The following is a 20,197-nucleotide window of genomic DNA, read 5'->3' as shown; positions in this document are numbered from 1 at the left end:
AACCCACTTGTAGAATTAGCACCCAGTGAGCAAGGGCACCTGCCTGGTCAGCCCAGGCAGGCTCTACCCACCTGGGCAAGGCGCCTGTGCTTCTTTGACACCCTCTGGTTTTTTGGCTTCACAGCCAGCTTGTGCTTGGCGGCGCTGTTGTCCAGGCGAGCGATGGCCAGGGGGATGGCATCTAAGTTGACACTTTCGATGGTGCCAGCAGAAGAGAAGTGCCTCTTTGGCCGAGACGGTTTAACAGGAGCAGCCTAGAGGGGAGATTAAAATGGAAAGTCAATTGGGATCGGAAGACAAATCGGCAGGGAATCCCAGAAAGGCAGCACTCATTCCAGTCTGTGCCTTGCCCAGCCTGGCCCAGGGAATGCAGGTGAGCAGAGGGAACTCCTCAGAAGAATAAATGAACACTTGTTTTGGAACCAAAGGACACTGACTGTTTGTTCCACCAGCATCCACTGGTGTTAACTTGTAAGAGTCATTTAACCTTTAGGAACTAATTTTCCTGCTTTGACTAGTACGAGTTCAGAGCAGCTCAGAGATTAGCAAAACATAGCCAGGAGGCCAAATCCTGCCCACGGCCTGTTTTGGAAAATCAGAGTTTTACTGGGCCACAGCCACACCCATTGTCTTTGGTGGCTTTGTGTGCTAAGAAGAAAGAGTGGCACAAAGGAGAGTACTTGTGGCTTCATGTCACAAAGCCTAAAATAACGAGTAGTTTGCTGACCCCTGCACTAGCTCGCCTCTGTGCTAAGAACTGTTGAACTCTCAGACACTGTATACATGCCTCAGCTCCTACACAGGACCTCAGTCCCTTTGAGACCAGGAATGTGTCTTTTTTCCACCTTTGCATGGATCCCTTTTATGCCCACGTAGCAAACCTCATTTGGTCAGTACTCAGTAAATATTTGTTGAAGGAATGAAGGAAAATAAAGTATAACATCTATGCCTCAAACATGAAATTCCCGATCAGCAAAAATGTTTTGCTATGGCTGGGTGTGATGGCTCACACCTATAATCCCAGCCCTTTGGGAGGCCAAGGCGGGCAGATCACTTGAGTCCGGAGTTTAAGACCAGTCTGGCCAACATGGCAAAACCCCATCTCTACTAAAAATTTAAAAAATAATAAATTAGCTTGGCACAGTGGTGCACACCTATAATCCCGGCTGTGGAGGCTGAGGCATGTGAATTGCTTGAACCCGGGATGCGGAGGTTGCAGTGAGCTGAGATCACTAAGCTGCACTCCAGCCTAGCCCACAGAGCAAGACTGTCTCAAAGAAAAAAAAAAGTTTTGGTACAATCACTCCAAAGAAGTCTCAGGGTACTGAGTGCACTGAGAAGATAAAAGGAAGAGGGACCTGATAAGAAAAATGAATGGCAAAAATCTGCCACAGGGACAAGTGCGGTCCTTCAAAGGATGAATTGTGGAATGGCCTGCAGCTCTAGAATACAGATGCAATCACTAAAAAAACACAACCTCAGATGAAGTGCAGATTTGGAAAGATCAGAGAGAGTGTGACGCAGCCCAAACCCAGAGACCATACTAATCAGAATGTAGGAAGCCACGCCTATACCTACAGAGAATTCACAGGCTGGCAGCAGGCAAAGGGCTGCTGGCCATACAATGCCAGAGTGCCGCAGGGGGAGCGACGCCAGCACCTCAGCTGTGGCCAGGGTGTATCTGTTCCTGCCGTAAGCATGGAGTGGTGAGGTTTAGCGGAAGGGCTCCCTTTTTGCAATTATCTTCTATATTGATGCACAAAAGATGAAAGACCAAGCAGCTAGCTCTAAGAGCAAAATAGATGCTCAGTACATATTAATTTATGACAAGAAGCACAGAAAAATCAGCCTTTGGCCTACTAGCTTTCATTTATTCAGGGTTATCTTTATAATAGGTATCAAATTTTGAGCTATTGCTAAATTAAACATTTGTTTCCATCCCCTAATAGATGCATGAGAAAAAGGAGTCAGAGCCAAATGTGACAGATTGAAGACGTAGATAAGCACTTGACACTGAGATTTAAGTGCTGTGCTGTTTCTAGTTATCACAGCTGGCTTCCTCATTGTCTGGACGGCAGCACTGTCTTGAGCCATTCCCTTCTTCGGGAGCAGATCCTGCTTCCTATACTGTCTGCCAGGCCTTGGGAGGCTGCCTGGCCCCTTGTGCAGATGAAAGGTCCTCACTGGAGCAGATCGGCTCCTACAGAAGAGGTGCCCAGGGAAGAAGGGTCTGCAGGGTTCTTACACTCCTGCAGGTAAAGTCCCAGGTTTAAAAAAAGGACACAGAAAAGTTTAAAAAAACAAACAAACATAAAAGTAGAGAGATGCTGAAGTGCTTTTTTGTCCTGTCTCTCTAGATATAAGAGGACTCTTTTCCCTACAGACTGGAGTTGGGGTATTCTGGAATGCCTTTCTCAATCTACTAACAGGGTCTTGAAGTACATGATCCTTTGAGGAAAGCTACCAACTTCTAGGACCCCAAACGCAGGCATGCTGGAAGTATGGCTAGTTTCCAGAGGAGTGTTCAGGTCCAGCAGTTGCCTTGCCATGGAAACACATGCTCCAACATCTATCACTGGTGGCATTTTGAAGGAATTTAAATATATGAAGGCAACAGTTATGAATGGAAAATAAGGCAGCAGGTTGCAAAAAAAAAAAAAAAGGAAGATCAAAGTTAAGTAAGGAAAGAAGCTAAATAAATAAGTTCAAATCATATTACCTTCTCTTCCATCTCACTTCCAGCTCCAGGGAGATTCAGAGGACTTAGAGAACTTGGCGTATCACTGGACTGGAACAGTAAGAGAGCATTCAAGTCAAAGGCCTGAACAGGAAGTTCTGGGCAAATAACCAGACACTGTCTGTGCCTGGGTAGGGCCGCCCCCTCCTCCACACAGGGGTGCAGCTGGCCTCAGAGAGCCAGCAGGAGTCCCAGCAGGGACTATGCTAATATCAAAACTCCATGGGCACTACCTGAGGCACAGAGGGTGCAGCAGCCTCTCCCCGAGCTCAACGTGTTTCCCACCTGGGTGGTCCCCAGTCTTGGTCCTTTGTGTTTTTCTCCATTGCCTGAGAGAATGTGAGTAGCTCAACAGCCACTTTCCTTGGGGTGCAGGGCTGTGTCACATACATGGCCTCCAACCTCAATGCTTTTGGCCTTGCTGGCTGCCTCTGCCTCTTCTCTGGCCAGACCTCCCCCATCTAAGAAAGGAATGAGAAGAAAGAAGGCCTACCAATGCCACATGCAAAGAGCTGGGCTGAGAAGGGGAAACACTAGGGAGGAGCCAAAAAAACAGCAGAAAGAGAGAAGAACAAGGCTAAAGATTCATACCCCCATGTCCTAGGCATGACCAGGAGACCCTCAGAGGGTATTTGTGCCTTTCATATGGCCCACTATTATCTTCTTTTTCTTTTCTTTTTTTTTTTTTTGAGACGGAGTCTCACTCTGTCGCCCAGGCTAGAGCGCAGTGGTACAATCTCGGCTCACTGCAAACTGTGCCTCCCAGGTTCAAGCAATTCTCTGCCTCAGCCTCCCAAGTCGCTGAGATTAAAGGCGCCCCACCCCCCCACCACACCCAGCTAGCTTGTATCTTTCTTTAGTAGAGATGGGGTTTCACCATCTTGGCCAGGCTGGTCTTGAACTCCCGACTTCGTGATCCCCCAGCCTTAGCCTCCCAAAGTGCTGGGATTACAGGCATGAGCCACGGTACCCGGCCCCTTTTTCTTTTTCTTTAAAGACAGGGTCTCACTTTGTCACCCAGGCTGGAGTGCAGTTGCACAATCACAGCTCACTGCAGCCTAGAACTCCTGGGCTCAAGCCTCAGCCTCTCAGATGGCTGGGACTAGAGGCATGCGCCACCACACCTGGCTAATTTTTTATTTTCTAATTTTTGTAGAGATAAGGTCTTTACAAAATATTGCCCAGGCTGTTCTCAAACTCCTGGCATCAAGTGATACTCCCACCTCGGCCTCCCAAAGTGCTGGCATTACAGGTATGAGCCATAGTGCCTGGGCCCCGCGATACCATCTGTATTGCCATTTCCTACAAAAGAATCTTTCCTTCCCTTCCAGAGCAATCATGTCAGCTCGCCCTACCTTTGTCCATTCTCCACACCACATTTAGAAGGATCTTCAGAAAATACAAATCAGATTACATCACTGCTCTGCTTAAAATGACTCAGAGGCTTCCTGTTATCTTCAAAATCTAATTTACCTGTTTCTTGCGGTCTATACAATCCAGCTTGGCACCTTGCTTTACCCTCCCCTTGTCCCCACCGGAGTCCTGCTCCACTTCTCATCCAAAGAAGAGACTTCTCCACCACCAAGTTACTCACTTTTCCATTACCCTGTTTTATTTTATGTGCAGCCAGCATTTTTCTTGATCTGAAATGATTCTATTTATATATTTGTTGACTTGTTTGTTGAGTGACTCCTCTCATTAGGGTGTAAACTACAGAGGTGGGGGACCCCTTGTAGAATCTTGCTCATCTCTAAAACACCCACAGCTGAGACAGAGCCTGCTGAACAAACAATCCCCCAGGCCACAGTGCCCAGCACTTATGAGGTCATCAGTAACAGTGAGGACACTTGCTTCGTCCTCAGGAAAGCCCTGCACCAAGGCGATGGCTGTTGCTGCTGCCTAGCACTAGAGAGGTTGGGAAGAGCGATTTTAGACCTGGCGGGAGAGACAGGCCATCCCCACTTGACCTACCACACGAAGGGTGTCAATGAGTGGGTGACAGGTGTCACACTGGGCAACAGGGAAGGAATATCCTTCATGTCCTTCCTCACTTTCCTCTGCAAGTCGCTTGTCTTTCTCACTACTCTTGTGACGCATCAGTTGATAATGCATGATTTCTTCTGAGGCACACCCACTGTAATAATACCCAACAAAATTCCAGGGGTCTTGATACAGAGCCTAGAGAATGCTTTTTTTTTTTTTTTTTTTTTTTTTTAACTGAAACCTCAGTGCCTCATCTAGACTTGCTGACTTGCTACTGGTTGGACTTTGCTCCTTTTTCCCTAAGAGGTCTAAGGGCATCTTTGCTGCTGCTGTGGAGGAACTCTCATTTCAGGATATGCTCAGTGTCAAGGGATCAAATTTAGACAGGAAGGTGCTGGAATGTGACTTTCTTTCCAGACTAGGTCCTCTTCAAGTTGGCCTGTTTGATGTCTCCTATCTCATTGAGCCCCTACATATTTCTTTTTCCATTTCACTTTAAATTAGTCCAGTTGGACAAATAATTATGCAGTGCTGCAAAGCAGGCAGCGGCTTAGTCCTAGGGAGACATAGATGTGTCAGACCCAGTTTGTCCTCAAGGAACCCCAAGTTAAGAGATGGAGAGAAAACAGTTACATGGACATAGATAGGGAGTGCAGATGTGTAAAACATGGTGAAGACACTTAGTGAAGGCATGAGAAGACAGTACAGCTTGGGGTGAGGCCAGGTACAGCTTCCAGAAGAGGCAAGTGTAAGCCTTGAAGGATAAGTGAAAGACACTGGGAAGAGCACCTGCGAAAGGCCTGTCTCCTCTTCCTCCCCCTCCTCATTGCAGGCTCCAGGTTAGGACACCTACCCAGGTGCCCTGAGCTACTAATCAGAAAAGCTCCTCTCCCCAGTTGCCCCACTGCAGACCCCAGGGTTACTGGAGGCCCAGTGTCCTGCCCTGGTTTCTGAGCAATCCACTCACTTCCTGGAGGAGACTTACCTTGTTCTCAGCGTCTGAGAGGGTGATGTCCTGCTGAGTCACAATTTCCATGGGACTGGTCAGGAACAGATCCTCTTCTAAGCCAGCCTCTCCACTGTTTGCCTTCTTCATGGGAATGGCATTGGGTGGCCGCTGCCCAAACTTGATATTCTTGCCCAACTGTTGCTGGAGAGAAACGGAAGAAAGACATTCTGAAGCAGTGAAGCAGTTCACAAGCAGCACGACCAGCTGCTCACTAGCATATCTAGTGAGCACTGAGGCGTACCTTGTGCACCACTGATTCTAGAGTCAACACCATGCCAGGAAACCATGCCGCCACCCTGTAATAAGTTAATTTCTTTTCCACTTTCTTTTCTTTTTTTTTTTTCTTTCCCACCTTCAAGCCATGGGCTTTTTCGTCCAGCCACCTCTTTCACGGAGATCCCAACATTTCCCGGTGGGCAAGGTGGCCACATTTTCTGAACCAAAAGTTGAGATATATGTTATGATGAAAATTTTTGATTAACCTATAAATTCATTTATATAAAAAGTTTTTTAAAAGTGAAAAAAAATTATAGAAAACAGTTACATGAAATGTAGGAACCGCTGGGGGAAATCAAGACCCTTAACGTTGGTGCAACTCTCCAGACCCTTTGGGACATATTCCCTTTGAAGATCTATACTTCTGCAGCCCCCTCCACCAGCCCTTAGCTCAAGAGCCCAAACCAGAACATTGCATTCTGCCACACTGGGTCACTGCCAAAGCAAAGTGACCCAGGGCCAGCAAGTCTTTCCATGATCAATACTGAAACCCTGAAAAGAATAGAACAATTGGGATGTCCTCTTTGCCTTGCTGTGGCCACCTAACAAAGGGGACGAAGGAACCGAGTGGGGAAAAGGGGACAAAGGGGACAAAGGAACTGAGTGGGGAAAAGCCAAGGAGGGCCTGATTACTGGTGAGTGGCAGCTAAAAGGACAGGGAGAAGGGAAGGGGAAGTGGGGTTAAAATTAGAAAGGTTAAATAGTATTTGCAAGTAGAGGAAGGTCAAATTAGAATAGCAAAATGTCTTCAGAAGTTGCCCAAAGTCCCCTGGAGGTAAAATTGCCCCCAGCTGAGAACCACTGCTGTAGACCTAGGTCCTTGGGTTTCATAGTCACTATATGCCTCAAAACAGGTATTTTCTGATGTTCATCTTTTGTTTGTTTGTTTGTCTGAGACAACAAACAAAAGATGAACATCAGGGTCTGGTTCTGTTGGCAGGCTGGAGTGCAGTGGCACAATTTCGGCTCATTGCAACCTTGACTTCCCAGGCTCAGGTGATTCTCCCATGCTTGGGTGATCCTCCTACCTCAGCCTCCCAGGTAGCTGGGATTACAGGCATATACCACCATGGCCAGCTAATTTTTGCATTTTTTGTAGAGATAGGGTTTCACCAAGTTGCCCAGGCTGGTCTCAAACTCCTGGACTCCAGCAATCCACCCACCTCGGCCTCCCAAAGTGCTGGGATTACAGGTGTGAGCCACCACACCTGGGCTGATATTTATCTCTAATCTGGCTAATATTTAATCTCACAGGACTGCAAAGAGCCATAGCAATCACCTACTCAAACCACTCCCCTTTGCAAAAAAAAAAAAAGTCTGAGGCCTGGTGGAGAGAGGTGACTGGTCCAAGCTTACGGAAATGAGTAGCTCCAAAGGAATCTGAACTCAGGTCTTGTATTTTATTTATTTATTTATTTAATTTTTTGAGATGGAGTCTTGCTTTGTCGCCCAGGCTGGAGTGCAACGGCACGATCTCGGCTCACTGCAACCTCTGCCTCCTGGATTCAAGCAATTCTCCTGCCTCAGCCTCCCAAGTAGCTGGGATTACAAACATGTGCCACCATGCCCAGCTAATTTTTGTATTTTTGGTAGAGATGGGGTTTCACCACGTTGGCCGGGCTGGTCTTGAACTTCTGACCTCGTGATCCACCTGCCTCGGCCTCCCAAAGTGTTGGGATTACAGGCGTGAGCCACTGCACTCAGCCTAGATCTTTAAAAAATAACATTCAGTGTTGTTTTCATTGTACTCCATGGTGTTCATAAATTTGACATTGTACTTCTTTCTTCCAGGGGTAGAAATAAAGAGATGGAGTATTTCTAACACTTCACTGATGTTCCCTGGTGGAAGAATCCCTTGAGGGAAATGTCTTCTCTCCCTTTGAACTCAGTGGTACCAAATCCACCCACCTTTGCCCAGCTGCCCCTCAGCCTTGCACAGTGGGCAGCGAGACTGCAGAGACATAACAGCGATGAGCCCAAGGCTCCCTCCCCACACCCCCAGGGACCCCAGCATGCCAAGTCAGGAGCACAGCCAGGCAAGGGCTTGTATTGGATCCGTTGGTATTTCAGCCTGAGCCTCGCTCTCCCAGCCTCACAGGAAAGGAGCACACATGAAAAGCCAAGTTCAGCAAGGGAAGTACAGCGTCAGCAGCCTGGAAGCGTTGTGGGGAGGAAAAGCCTGAAAAGGGTGTCTTTTAAAAACAAGTCCAACGGGAAGTAGCAGGTAGTATCTGCTCTAAGCGAATCAATAAGCAGGCACAGTTAGAACAGCCGATGGATGGAGTTAGACAAGAGGACATGGAATAACAAGGTCACAGGCCCATCTCACCCTGCAGCCTTGGGAGAGGGGTGGGGACCCGTGCAGAAGAGGTGGGTATGGTTTCTGTGTCCTCCCAGCCCAGCCTTCTCGAGAAGTATTGGCCACGAGCTGGAAACTGTTCTAAATCCCCTAAGATTGAGACATCTCCTGTTGGGAGGGTCTGCTCTTTACCAATGCTGAGATGAGGACATTTCTTGTGCTTTCAGTGGAAAGGAGAATTCCTTTTTTTTTTTTTTTTTGATACAGAGTCTCCTTCTGTCACATAGGCTAGAGTGCATGATCATAGCTCCCTGCAGCCTCGATCTCCTGGGCTCAAGGGATCCTCCTGCCTTAGCATAGGACTAAGCAGTTAGGACCAAATAGCTAGGACCACACGCATCAACTACCACACCTGGCTAATTTTAAGATTTTCTTGTAGAGAGAGGGTCTTGCCATGATGCTCAGGCTTGTCTCAAACTCCTAGGCTCAAGTGATCCTCCTGCACTAGGCACCCAAAGTGCTGGGATTACAGGTATGAGCCACTGCAGGCAGCCGGAAAGGATAATTATTTAAGGAACTTCCAAGGAGTACCTGACCTAACACACTAATACCATTTAATTAGGATTTTTGCCATCATCACAAAAAAGAACAAATATACTCAAACTTCACTTCATTTTAAATTTTTAAAATTTAATTATATTTTTTAGTCAGGGTCTCCTGTTGCCCAGGCTAAAGTGCAGTGGTGCCATCATAGCTCACAGCAGTCTCAAACTCCTGGGCTCAAGTAATCATCCCACTTCAGCCTCCTAAGTAGGTGGGATTACAGGTGCATACCACCATGCCTATTTTTAAAAAATTTTTGTAGAGTTGGGTGGGGCCTTGCTATGTTGCCCAGGCTAGTCTGGAACTCCTGGACTCAAGCAATCCTCCTGCCTCAGCCTCCCAAAGTGCTGACATTACAGGCATGAGCCGTTGCACCTGGCCTGCTTTACTTCATTAGGGCCACTTTTATAATACTCATGTTGGTCCATTTTGATGCTTACAAGACAAAAAAAAGAGCATGGCAAAATGTAATCACAGTCTGAATTGAAATAATGTCCAAAGATGGAATGACTATTATATCTACAAATAGAAAAGAGAACATAGAAAGAAAAAAAACATGGAGTAAGTACAGGAAAAAGAAGGTGCCTGGTACAAAGCAGGGAAATGAAAAGAGAATGTTCAGAAGTGAAGTTGAGAATTAAAGAAAAGATGGAAATCCGGGGCTATGCTAGACCTAAAAAAAAAAAAAAAAGAAAAAGAAAAAAAGGAGAATTAAAGAAAAGAGACAAATCGAGAGGAAGGGACAGCGAACAGAGAAAATGCATAAGGAAGAAGAGGGAGAAGGGGCCAGGAAGAGCAGGAGGCCAGCGGCAGCTGCAACAGCTGGGGGATGTGGGCAAGAGAGGGCAGCGGGAGAAGAGGAGGGAGGGCGGGTAGCAGAATGTATCTATCATGTAGTCACAGATACGTTCATCCTGTCAAAATCAGCATCCTGCTGCTGTCTTTTAGAATGAAAGTGTGCATCTTAGTAAAGAAGCTGACTTGAAGTCCCCCCAAAGAAAACAAGCTCAGGCTGGTGGCTGGGGAACTCAGAAGAGAAACTGAGATGAAAGGGGAATGTGGCCATGACGAGGAGGAGGGCTACAGTTTCTATGTCCAGACGAAGGACTGTCCTCAAAGAATGCCCTACAGCTGTCTGGGATGAGCCGGTGGACCTAGGCCAGGACCGGACTCAGGGTCCAAGGCATGGTGCTCAATCCTCAGGTACTCAAGGCCAAGGCCTCGCCCCTACATGCTCTCCCTGCGGTACATCCTCTGAATGCTTCCTTCAGCCAACTCAGAGGAGACTGGCTGATATTTATTATAGGAACAATTAAAAGTTTAGTACTAACACCTATTTGGCAATCTCAGGTGTTACATGAGTTGACTATGTGAACAAATGTGTCTTTTTTTTACTTTAATTCTGCCGACTATTCAGGCATTGTCATGAGAGGAACTATGAAATAAACAATGCCTGAAAACCAGGCTGTTTGAGATAAACCAGCCTTTAAGTTTTCAGAGAGATAAACTACCACTCCTCCCATCTTTAAATATACATATATCCCTAGTCTCCATCTTTTTTTTTTTTTTTTTTTTTTGGAGATGGAGTCTCACTCTGTCACCCAGGCTGGAGTGCCAATGGCACAATCTCGGCTCACTGCAACCTCCACCTCCTGGGTTCAAGTGATTCTCCTGCCTCAGCCTCCTGAGTAGCTGGGACTATAGGCAGCCACCACCACACCCAGCTAATTTTTGTATTTTTAGTAGACACGGAGGTTCACCATGTTGGCCAGAATGGCCTCGATCGCCTGGCCTCAAGTGATCCATCCACCTCAGCCTCCCAAAGTACAGAAATTATAGGCATGAGCCACCACGCCCGGTCCCCAGGCTCCTTCTTTATACACACGGGAAGTATAAGTAGAAGGGAGAGTGGAAACTCGTGCCTGTACGGATACTCCATGTTGCTGGTGGCCATGAATGGAGTTACTGTTGAGACTGGAATGTGAGCTACAAGGAACTATATTTTATTCATTCAAATTGGACCATTTTGTTGAAATGTGGAATGCTGGAGAATGACGTTATAGGAATGCACATCCATATTTATAAGGCTTATTCCTACAGTGTGGAAATGCCGAGCACCCCGTATTCTGCAGCTCTCCGCCAGTGTCTAGATTTTCCCATGCTTCAGACTACGTCTGAAGAGCAAAGCAGAAAAAAAAATAAATAAATAAAGTTGCTGTCTTCTTGAGCAAACTACAGGTATCTCCATAGTTAAAACGAATTAAAAAAACCATACAGAATTAAAGACATCCTGCTCTAGGAAGAAGTGGCTAAGAGTGGGTATTTATTCTTTGTGTCCTTGACAGCTGCATTAAGGTGCCAAAATCCCCGAATGTATGACTTCGGTATTTGTAAGTGAAATCCAGCTTGGTGGGAGATAGAAGCTACTCAGGATGGAAATTCTCCCTCCTACACCAGATAATCCATGGTACAAACAGACTAAGCATTTCCTGACAAAAGTATGGTATAATCCTAAAAATTACCTGCAGACTTAGACTGGTACCCCTGAGGTTTATCACCAGTTGGTGCATACCTCACAGCCTGGTCTGATCTTAAACAAACAGGCACCCTCCCTGATCCATGCTAGTGGGCAGCTGTAGGGAACGTTAAGGTCATTGTAGCTGAAATGCAACGAAGTGCAAAGCTTCTGAAGCCGCTCTGTGCTACAACGGTGATTTTATAGAGATCACAGATCTTAAGAGCAGGAGGGGCCCTCTGATCACCCCTTGTATGCATGCCCCTTAGTTTTCAGAAGGAAAAAGTGTCAGTGAGGTTAAACAACTTCACCCAACGACACACAGCCAGGTGGGGCCGGCTTTGTATTTCACCACATTCTGTCACTCATTCAATTGGTATTCATACTACCAGCCATGAAGCAACTCTGTTATGTACAGAGTCATCACAAAGGACATCACTGCTGGTGTTGTCCCAGTAACTGCCCTATATATTTATTTTCACTATGCACATGTACTATTTTTATATTTAGAAAAAAATGGTGATTTTTTTCTTAAAAAGTTCAATCTTTTGCCACAGAAATTGTGGCAGATGGTGGATTCACGTTACTCAGGAAAGGGGAGGCTGGTTTATGCTGTCTTCAGTTCTTCTGTACTCAGTGGTGAGATATCAATGGGCAACCTAGGACAGTTCTCGGTTAGCTGACCATGTGCGGGCACTAGAGGGCAACCTTTCCAAACGCAGGCATTGCGGACACCCTCCTGTGCGTCTCTAGGGGCTCCAAGGGCTGGAAGTTTCTTAAGCCACAGAGAAAAATGGCATTCCAATAGACATCTCATTTCAGAAGAATGTCTTAGTAATGGTGGCTAATCAGCTTGCCAGGACATATACTGTCAAATAGGTGTTTTCCATTACTTCTCTTTTTTAAAAAATAAACATACACACATACACAAAGACAATTCCAGACATAAAAACATACATGCCTCAGACACAATTAAATTCTCTTATTCCATGCTGGCATCTACAAGGGGGCAGTCTCTTAGGCTGCTTACTAAGCATCAATACCAGCAGCACGCTGTCATGGAAAAATGCAAAGCATTCATGCAAGTTAATAAAGTTACTATCATTTCTACAACTTACCAGGAACATACTGCTTAGTCGACTGAAAAATAAAGCACAGTCTTTTTGGGGGTGATACAGTTATGTCTCAAGTCACTCCAAAAAATTACATTTTTATTGATAATGGTCCCCATTTCCCTCCGCAAAGAGCGAACAAAGCCTTTTATGTTTTCAAAAATATAACTACAGAGCTGAAAGGAAGCTTGTGAATCCACGCAGCAGAAGCAAAACTAGGCAGACCTCGTATGAATGGATATTGTCAAAATGAACGCACACAAATTAAATAGTTATTCTGCTTTACTCACATTTTTCTTCCTGCGTTTATACAATTGTTGCTTTGGGGAAGTTAGTCATTTTACATTTTATTAATTATGACATCAGATTCTTTAAAATCATGCTTTACTGTTAACAGAAATACCAGGCACTCACATATTTTTATTTTCCATCTTTCCAATATTGCAGAATTATACAGTATATTTTTTACAACACGAAATCCACTTCTTGGTGTGGCAGTGGCATGTGGTGTGATCTGACACAGCAGATATCATTGAAGACAAGAGATTTGTATCTGATTTTTTTTGAAAAACTCCTAAAAAGCTCTCATAAAATACAGCTGTTGTGTGAACTGAAATCTGTAAGTCATTCCTCTTAGAAAGGGGATATGATGAACCAGAAGTTCACAACTTCTTAAGAATAATATTGCAAGAATTGAAAGACTTGAAGAAGGAAAGGTAAAGAGGAGGTGGGTCAAGGTTTTCTTTGGCCTTCGCCATCCCTCTTCTTCAGCCCGTAAGAAGTCACAGCTTGCTTTTTCTACAAAAAGTGTAAGAGCACAGCCAGTTGGAACCAAGAAGGGAAGCTGGTTAGGAAACGCTGAGCTATGAAGGACATGTCTGAGGCTGGCCCTGAGGGTGGGACTACGGCTTTGGGCAGTGGTGGCAGCAGGCATCAAGATCTAGGCAAGTTGGGTGTGGTTCCCGTCTGCCACATGCTACATTCAGCTGGGTGTTATGTGGAATATGTGACCAGTCACATGTTCCTGGTCACACATTCAGGACGAAATTTTTCTGAGTACAATCCTTCAGTGTATCAGTAGCTACTGAGGGTAGTTGTTCTTTTTTTTTTGCTTGTTCATTGATTCATTCATTTATTAATCCATTGTTGTACACTTACAGACAGGTGGCAATCAGCAGCCCAGGGCCCTCTGTTCATAACCTGGAGAGCCTCCAAGCAGCTAGCTGGAGAGCCTCAGAGAAGTGCTTGCTTGGGCCTTTCTCTTGGGTAAGAGAAGTTTTTTTTGACAAGCTCTCACTCTGTCACCCAGGCTGGAGTGTGGTGGTGTGATCTCAGTTCACTGCAACCTCCACCTCCCAGGCTCAAGCCATCTTCCTGCTTCAGCTTCCTGAGAAGCTGGGACTACAGGCCATGCCCGGCTAACTTTTGTATTTTTGGTAGAGACGGGGTTTCACCATGTTATCCAGGCTGGTCTTGAATTCCTGAGCTCAAGCAATCCACCTGCCTCAGCCTCCCAAAGTGCTGGGATTATAGGCGTGAGCCACCATGCCTAGCCAGGTGAGAGAATTATCTGCCAAGCAACTAGGCAGACCTCATAGTCAGACTCTAAGTGTCTTTGCTCTTCTTGTTTTTCCTGTATTGCCAGTCATTTCAATCATATTTAGTGAAGAATTCTTTATTATATTTTCATTGTTAGGGAGGTACCACCTGAGTAAATTTTAGGTAGGAAAACTGCCCCACTCTGCAGAGTGAACTGGAAGGAGGCTTACACGCTTTGTGATTTTCTTCTGAGACAAGGTGGCTCAGGGTAGCGAGATTTACAAACACAGTAGAAAAATAGAGTCATATTCACTGTCCAATTATAGACTTGGAAAGTGGATACGTGTTATATACACTCTCAGTTGACAGTTAGCCCCGATTCAGAGATTATGGGCAATGCTTCACGGTTAGGAACTCTTCCTCACATCCAAGTCCTGCAGGTTTTTTTTTTTAGATGGAGTCTCACCCTGTCACCCAGGTTGGAATGCAGTGACATGATCTCGGCTCACTGCAACCTCCACCTCCTGGATTCAAGTGATTCTCCTGCCTCAGCCTCCCTTGTAACTGGGATTACAGGTGTGCACCACCACGCCCAGCTAATTTTTGCATTATTAGTAGAGACAGTGTTTTGCCATGTTGCCCAGGTTGGTCTTGAACTCCTGAGCTCAAGCAGTCCACCCGCCTTGGCCTCCCAAAGTGCTAGGATTACAGGCCTGAGCCACCATGCCTGGCCCCAAGTCCTGCAGCTTCTCTTGGGTACTTGTTCTCACATCCAGTAAAATATGAGGGGATAATTTGAAAGAAAAGGAGAGGGTGTGTCATGCAGGTGGCTGCAATGGTGACAGTGTAGCTTTTGCAGGTAGACAGGAGGTGTCCAGGGAATAGAGTCAAATTCAAGACAGCAACAATTCTCGCCAGGAGTGACCCCTGGACCTCCCAATCCATTACTCAAGGCCAAGCTCAGGACTTTTCCCACTTCCCTCCAGAGCTGGGCCCCTCCTACGGCTCTGACCTTCCACTCTCAAGCTGTCTTACCTGAAGAGTTTTGACTTTGCCCAGGATGTTGTCCTGTGACATTGCTTGAACTGTCTGCTCACTTTCTGCTCCCCCATCAGGGATAAAAATACTGTCATGGGAAAATGCCCGGGATCCCATAGAATAGTTGAAGGACCTGGAATGCAAATCATGTGCTTCATTTTATTAGGATAAAATTTCTTGTGGCAATTCAGTTTTCCGTTTTTCCTGATTGGAGGGACTCCACCCACATTCCCTGTCTCGCTCAGCAAGCACTTCCAGCATTGTGTCCCTTTCTGCTGGGGGTCAGCCAAGGAGTTGGGTAGACGAAAGGGACCCACAGGCACAGGGGGGCACATCTCTTACACAATCCTGGTTCAGAACTACTCACCGTGAGAACACAGACAGTTACGTATTTGTATAGGATCCAGGACAGAAGGCACCGCAGAACTTTTAATTGGAAAAGCGTTTCTCCAGCTGAGCTGTCACTATCAGTTTTGTCCCAGTAAGTCTTGCCAAACAGAATTTATTAAGTAACATGCAAATCTAGAAGAGGCAAGGATTTCTTTCTTTTGGATTATAACCAAACTGAAAGAAGATATATACATCCCAAACAAAGACTTTGGAAGAAGATTAGAGAATTATTGATAGAGACGATAAACGCTTTAGGAATTTCAAGAAAATGGGAGACATTTGTGTTAGGGCCATTCTGACAGCTTTGCCTATATGGAACGCCTTATAGGTGGCTGGTGTTTTTAAGGAAAAGTTTTTAAATTTTTATTTATTTATATTTTTTAGAGACAGGGTTTCGTTCTGTTGCCTAGGCTGGAGTGCAGTGGTGTGATCACGGCTCAATGTAGCCTCAAACTCCTGGGCTCAGGGGATCCTGCAGAGTGACTAGGAATACAGTCGTCTGCTCCCACATCCAGCTAATTTATCTTATTTTTTTTATAGGAATGGGTTCTTGCTATGTTGCCAAGGCTGGTTTTGAACTCCTGGCTTCCTCACAAAGCACTGGGATTACAGGCATGAGCCACTAAGTCCAGCTAAAACACTTTAGTTGAAGGGTGGGACTTGGAAAAAGTCTGGACATCTACCTGACAACGAGGAATAAGCCATGTGAAAAGCATGAAGAGGGCTGGGTGCAGTGGCTCACGCCTCTAAGCCCCAGCACTTTGGGAGGCGGAGACAGGTGAATCATCTGAGGTCAGGAGTTTGAGGCCGGCCTGGCCAATATGGTGAAACCCCATCTCTACTAAAAGTACAAAAAAAAATTAGCCAGGCATGGTGCCAGGCACATGTAATCCCAGCTACTTGGGAGACTGAGATGGGAGAATTGCTTGAACCTGGGAGGCAGAGGTTGCAGTGAGCCAAGATCGTGCCACTGCACTCCAGCGTAGGCAAGACAGAGTGAGACTCCATTTCAAAAAAAAGAGAAAAAAAAAAAAAAAAAGGAAATGCACAAAGAGGAAGGAGCAGAAGCAAACTGTTCCTTACTTGATCTTGGAAACTAACTTATCTCTGGGGAAGAGCGCACACTGAGGCTGCCAGCTCCTCACAGGGGCAGGAAGAGCAGCAAGGCAGGCACATTCCCACGATGCCAGGCAAAACAGGTGGCACCTGGGAGGGAGAGAGAGCATCACCTCCCCCTTCCCCTCCCCAGAAAGAGGGCCCGCTGGGGTTTCCCCAGTGACCAAGGGCATGAGAGAATAACCAGCACCAGGGGCGGGTGTTCCCAGGTGCTGCCTCTAAACTGAATTACAGAATGCAGTGTGCAACGTCCTGGGGCAGCTGTACTTGTTATCTGCCCAAATCTAGACCCTGTTGGGAACACTAATTACCAAATATTACCATCTAGTGTGCTAAATTACAGGCAACATGGTGTAAAAGTGTGTGAGGTTTACAAACAAAAGACTTGGATGTGAGCCTCCTGGATATGTGATCTTAGGCAACAATAATAATTATTATCAACATCAGCCCTTACTTTGATTTAAAAAAAAAACTGTGTGGAGTTTTACTTTCATTATCTCATTTAAGCCCCATCATCACCACCTTGTGACAGATGAAACTCAGTGAGTGAATAACTTATATAAAGATGTCCACATTGAAATAGTAGGTTGAGAAACTGAATTCAGATCTGCTGAGAATAATTCCATGCCAACCAGCTGCCACATTTTAAAGTGGTAGAAGGTCTTATAGTATTGCCACCCTTGAGTGACACAGGGTATGGGAGACGGTGCAGATGCCACGCGGGATGGAATATGAGAGGGCTGAAGATACTAAATAGCTAGAATAATGCCTAAGTCTTCAGCTAAATAACACAGGGCACCATATAGCAGCAATTCCCTTCGTGAAATATGAGGCAGTCTTTGAGGAAACATGCAGGGAGATTAGTATGTTATGCTCTCCCTGTCCCCAGAGAATCTGGGACCTATGTCACAAACTGAGCTTCCACATTCACCTAAAAATGTTATGAAAAAAACTTTCCATTTGAAGTTGTGGAATCGAACTTCTGAACATTCTGTCTAAACTTCTTTTTCAGACCCCTGGTTATGACTCCGATGAGAGAAGGGGTAAATGACTTCATTCCTTTTTTTTTTGAGACGGAGTTTCGCTCTTGTTACCCAGGCTGGAGTGCAATGGCGCGATCTCCACTCACCGCAACCTCCGCCTCCTGGGTTCAGGCAATTCTCCTGCCTCAGCCTCCTGAGTCGCTGGGATTACAGGCATGCGCCACCATGCCCAGCTAATTTTTTTGTAGTTTTAGTAGAGACGGGGTTTCACCATGTTGACCAGGATGGTCTCGATCTCTTGACCTCGTGATCCACCCGCCTTGGCCTCCCAAAGTGCTGGGATTACAGGCGTGAGCCACCGCGCCCGGCCCATGACTTTATTTCTATACCATATTTTTGCAAAGGACATATATATATGTATATATATGTATGTATATATATGTGTATATATATATATGTACACACACACACACACATATATATATTCCAAAACATAAATACATACATATATATGTGTGTGTATATGTGTATGTATACATATATATATACACACATGTTCCCAAACATTCATGTAAACACTTATATGCCCATGTCTAAGTCCATCTTAGATGCTCAGTAAATGTCTCCTAATTTCTCACAGTTGTGAGTATAGAATCCACCAGTGCTAGGTTAAGTTCCATTCCAGTCTCTAAGTCAACCTTGACATCCCATTATTTCTTTCCACATAGGCTAAGAATTGGCCCTCTTCCTGCACTTTGGTGTTGACTCCAAACATTCCTGTTGCCAGCAAAGACCTGATGTCCATCCATTACCCACTTCCAGATGATCATATTGAAAAACAGAGAAAATGCAGAGAAATAATAGTAGTAGTAGTAATTATAATAGTGGTGGTCACAGTGGTAATATTTATCCTAGCTAAATTTTTTGGACACTTGTGATGTATCTTGCATATGTGCTAACCTCTTTAACATAATATCAGAATCTTTCTGATACAGAATATTTAAATCTTATGTGGTAGGCACTGTTAGTAAGCCTGTTTTATGGGCAAGGAAACGAAGGTTTGAAGACAATGAGCAATTTGCCATAAATAAGTAACTGTCTATATGATAATTCTTTTCTGGCCTCTCTTCCATTGGTCTACTTGTCTGTTTTTTTGTTTTGTTTTTACTTTTGTTTTTTTAACTTGTCTGTTTTGATACCAATAATATCACACTATCTTAATTGCTGTAGCTTTTTAAGGAGTCTTGATATCTAGTAGTTTAAGTTTTTCAGCTTTGGTTTTCTGAGTTTTAAAAACGTATTTATTTATTTTTTAAGGTGGCTATTCTTGTCTCTTTGTATTTCTACATAATTTTTTTTTTTTTTTTGAGACAAGGTCTTGCTCTGTTCCCCAGGCTGGAATACAGTGGCATGATCTTGGCTTATTGTAACCTCTGCCTCCCGGGTTCAAGCAATTCTCCTACCTCAGCCTCCCGAGTAGCTGGGATTACAGGTGCCTGCCACCACAACTGGTTAGCTTTTATATTTTTAGTAGAGATGGGGTTTTGCCATGTTGGCCAGACTGGTCTCAAACTCCTGGCCTCAAGTGATCTGTCCACCTTGGCCTCCCAAAGTGCTGGGATTACAGGCGTGAGCCACTGCACCTGGCCTCTACATAAATTTATACATATACACATACATTAATATACTATTGAGATTGCTTTTAGATGGCATTAAATTATACATTTTTAAACTGATGCTTTTATATTATTGACTCTTTTAATCCATGAATATGGGCTAACTCCTTATATATTTATATCATTTTAAATTCCTCTTAATAAATGTGTTGAGGTTTTCTGTATAGAGGTCTTGTACATATTTTGAAAGGTTTATTCTCATATATTTGATGTTTCTGAATTTATTGTAAATGGTATAGGCTAAAATTTATATTTTCCAATTTTTAAATTAGTGGATATAAAAATATAACTTATTTTTGTATATTGCTCTTATAACCAGAAACTTTGCTAAGTTTATTTATTAATTATAATAACGTGACTGCTGATTCTTTTTTTTTTTTTTTTTAAGATAGAGTATCTCTCAGTCATGAAGGCTGTAGTGCAATGGCTCAATCATAGCTACTGGGCAACCTTGAAATCCTGGGTTCAGGGGATCCTCCTGCCTCAGCCTCCCGAGTAGCTGGGACTTCAGGCTCATGCCAGCATATTTGGCTTTTAAAATTTTTGTAGAGATGAGGTCTTGCCATGTTTCCCAGGCTGGTTTGGAACTCCTGCCTCAAGCCATCCTCCCACCTTGGCCTTCCAAAGTGCTAGAATTACAGGCATAAGCAACCACACCTGATGCATAGAATTTTTGTACATATGCTTGTATTACTGCATCTTTGAAAAGGCACATGATCTATTGATGTGGTTTGGATCTGTGTCCCGAAATCTCATGTCAAACTGTAGTCCCCAGTGGGAGGTGGGAGGTGGGAGGTGGCTGGACATGGGGATGCATTTCTCATGAATGGTTCAGCATAATCCCCTTGGTGCTGTTTTCATGGTAGTAGTAAGTTCTTGCAAGATCTTGTTGTTTAAAAGGAGCACTTTGAGCCTTGCTGT

At 44.8% G+C, this 20,197-nt stretch overlaps 1 protein-coding gene across 6 annotated transcripts in view; it reads right to left on the bottom strand.

The window, feature by feature from the left end:
• CRACD (capping protein inhibiting regulator of actin dynamics) overlaps window positions 1–20,197 on the bottom strand; it is a 279,762-nt gene that overhangs the window by 15,389 nt on the left and 244,176 nt on the right. For 2 of the 6 annotated variants that reach the window (XM_032274267.1, XM_032274269.1), the window contains 4 exons: window positions 15,109–15,244; window positions 5,706–5,870; window positions 2,720–2,788; window positions 72–254 (listed from right to left, as the gene is read on the bottom strand). In XM_032274267.1, the coding sequence (XP_032130158.1) occupies window positions 72–254; window positions 2,720–2,788; window positions 5,706–5,870; window positions 15,109–15,244 (553 nt within the window). Of the gene's footprint in view, window positions 1–71; window positions 255–2,719; window positions 2,789–5,705; window positions 5,871–12,540; window positions 12,582–15,108; window positions 15,245–20,197 lie in introns of those variants that run through there. The other 4 variants (XM_032274270.1, XM_032274271.1, XM_032274268.1 and 1 more) reach the window with 4 other exon arrangements.

This window comes from Sapajus apella, unplaced genomic scaffold (assembly GCF_009761245.1).
Source record: "Sapajus apella isolate SASKATOON/1434 unplaced genomic scaffold, GSC_monkey_1.0 scaffold5, whole genome shotgun sequence".
NCBI lineage: Eukaryota > Metazoa > Chordata > Mammalia > Primates > Cebidae > Sapajus > Sapajus apella.
The sequence above is the reverse complement of the archived record's forward strand: the minus strand, read 5'-3'. Positions and strand labels throughout refer to the sequence as shown.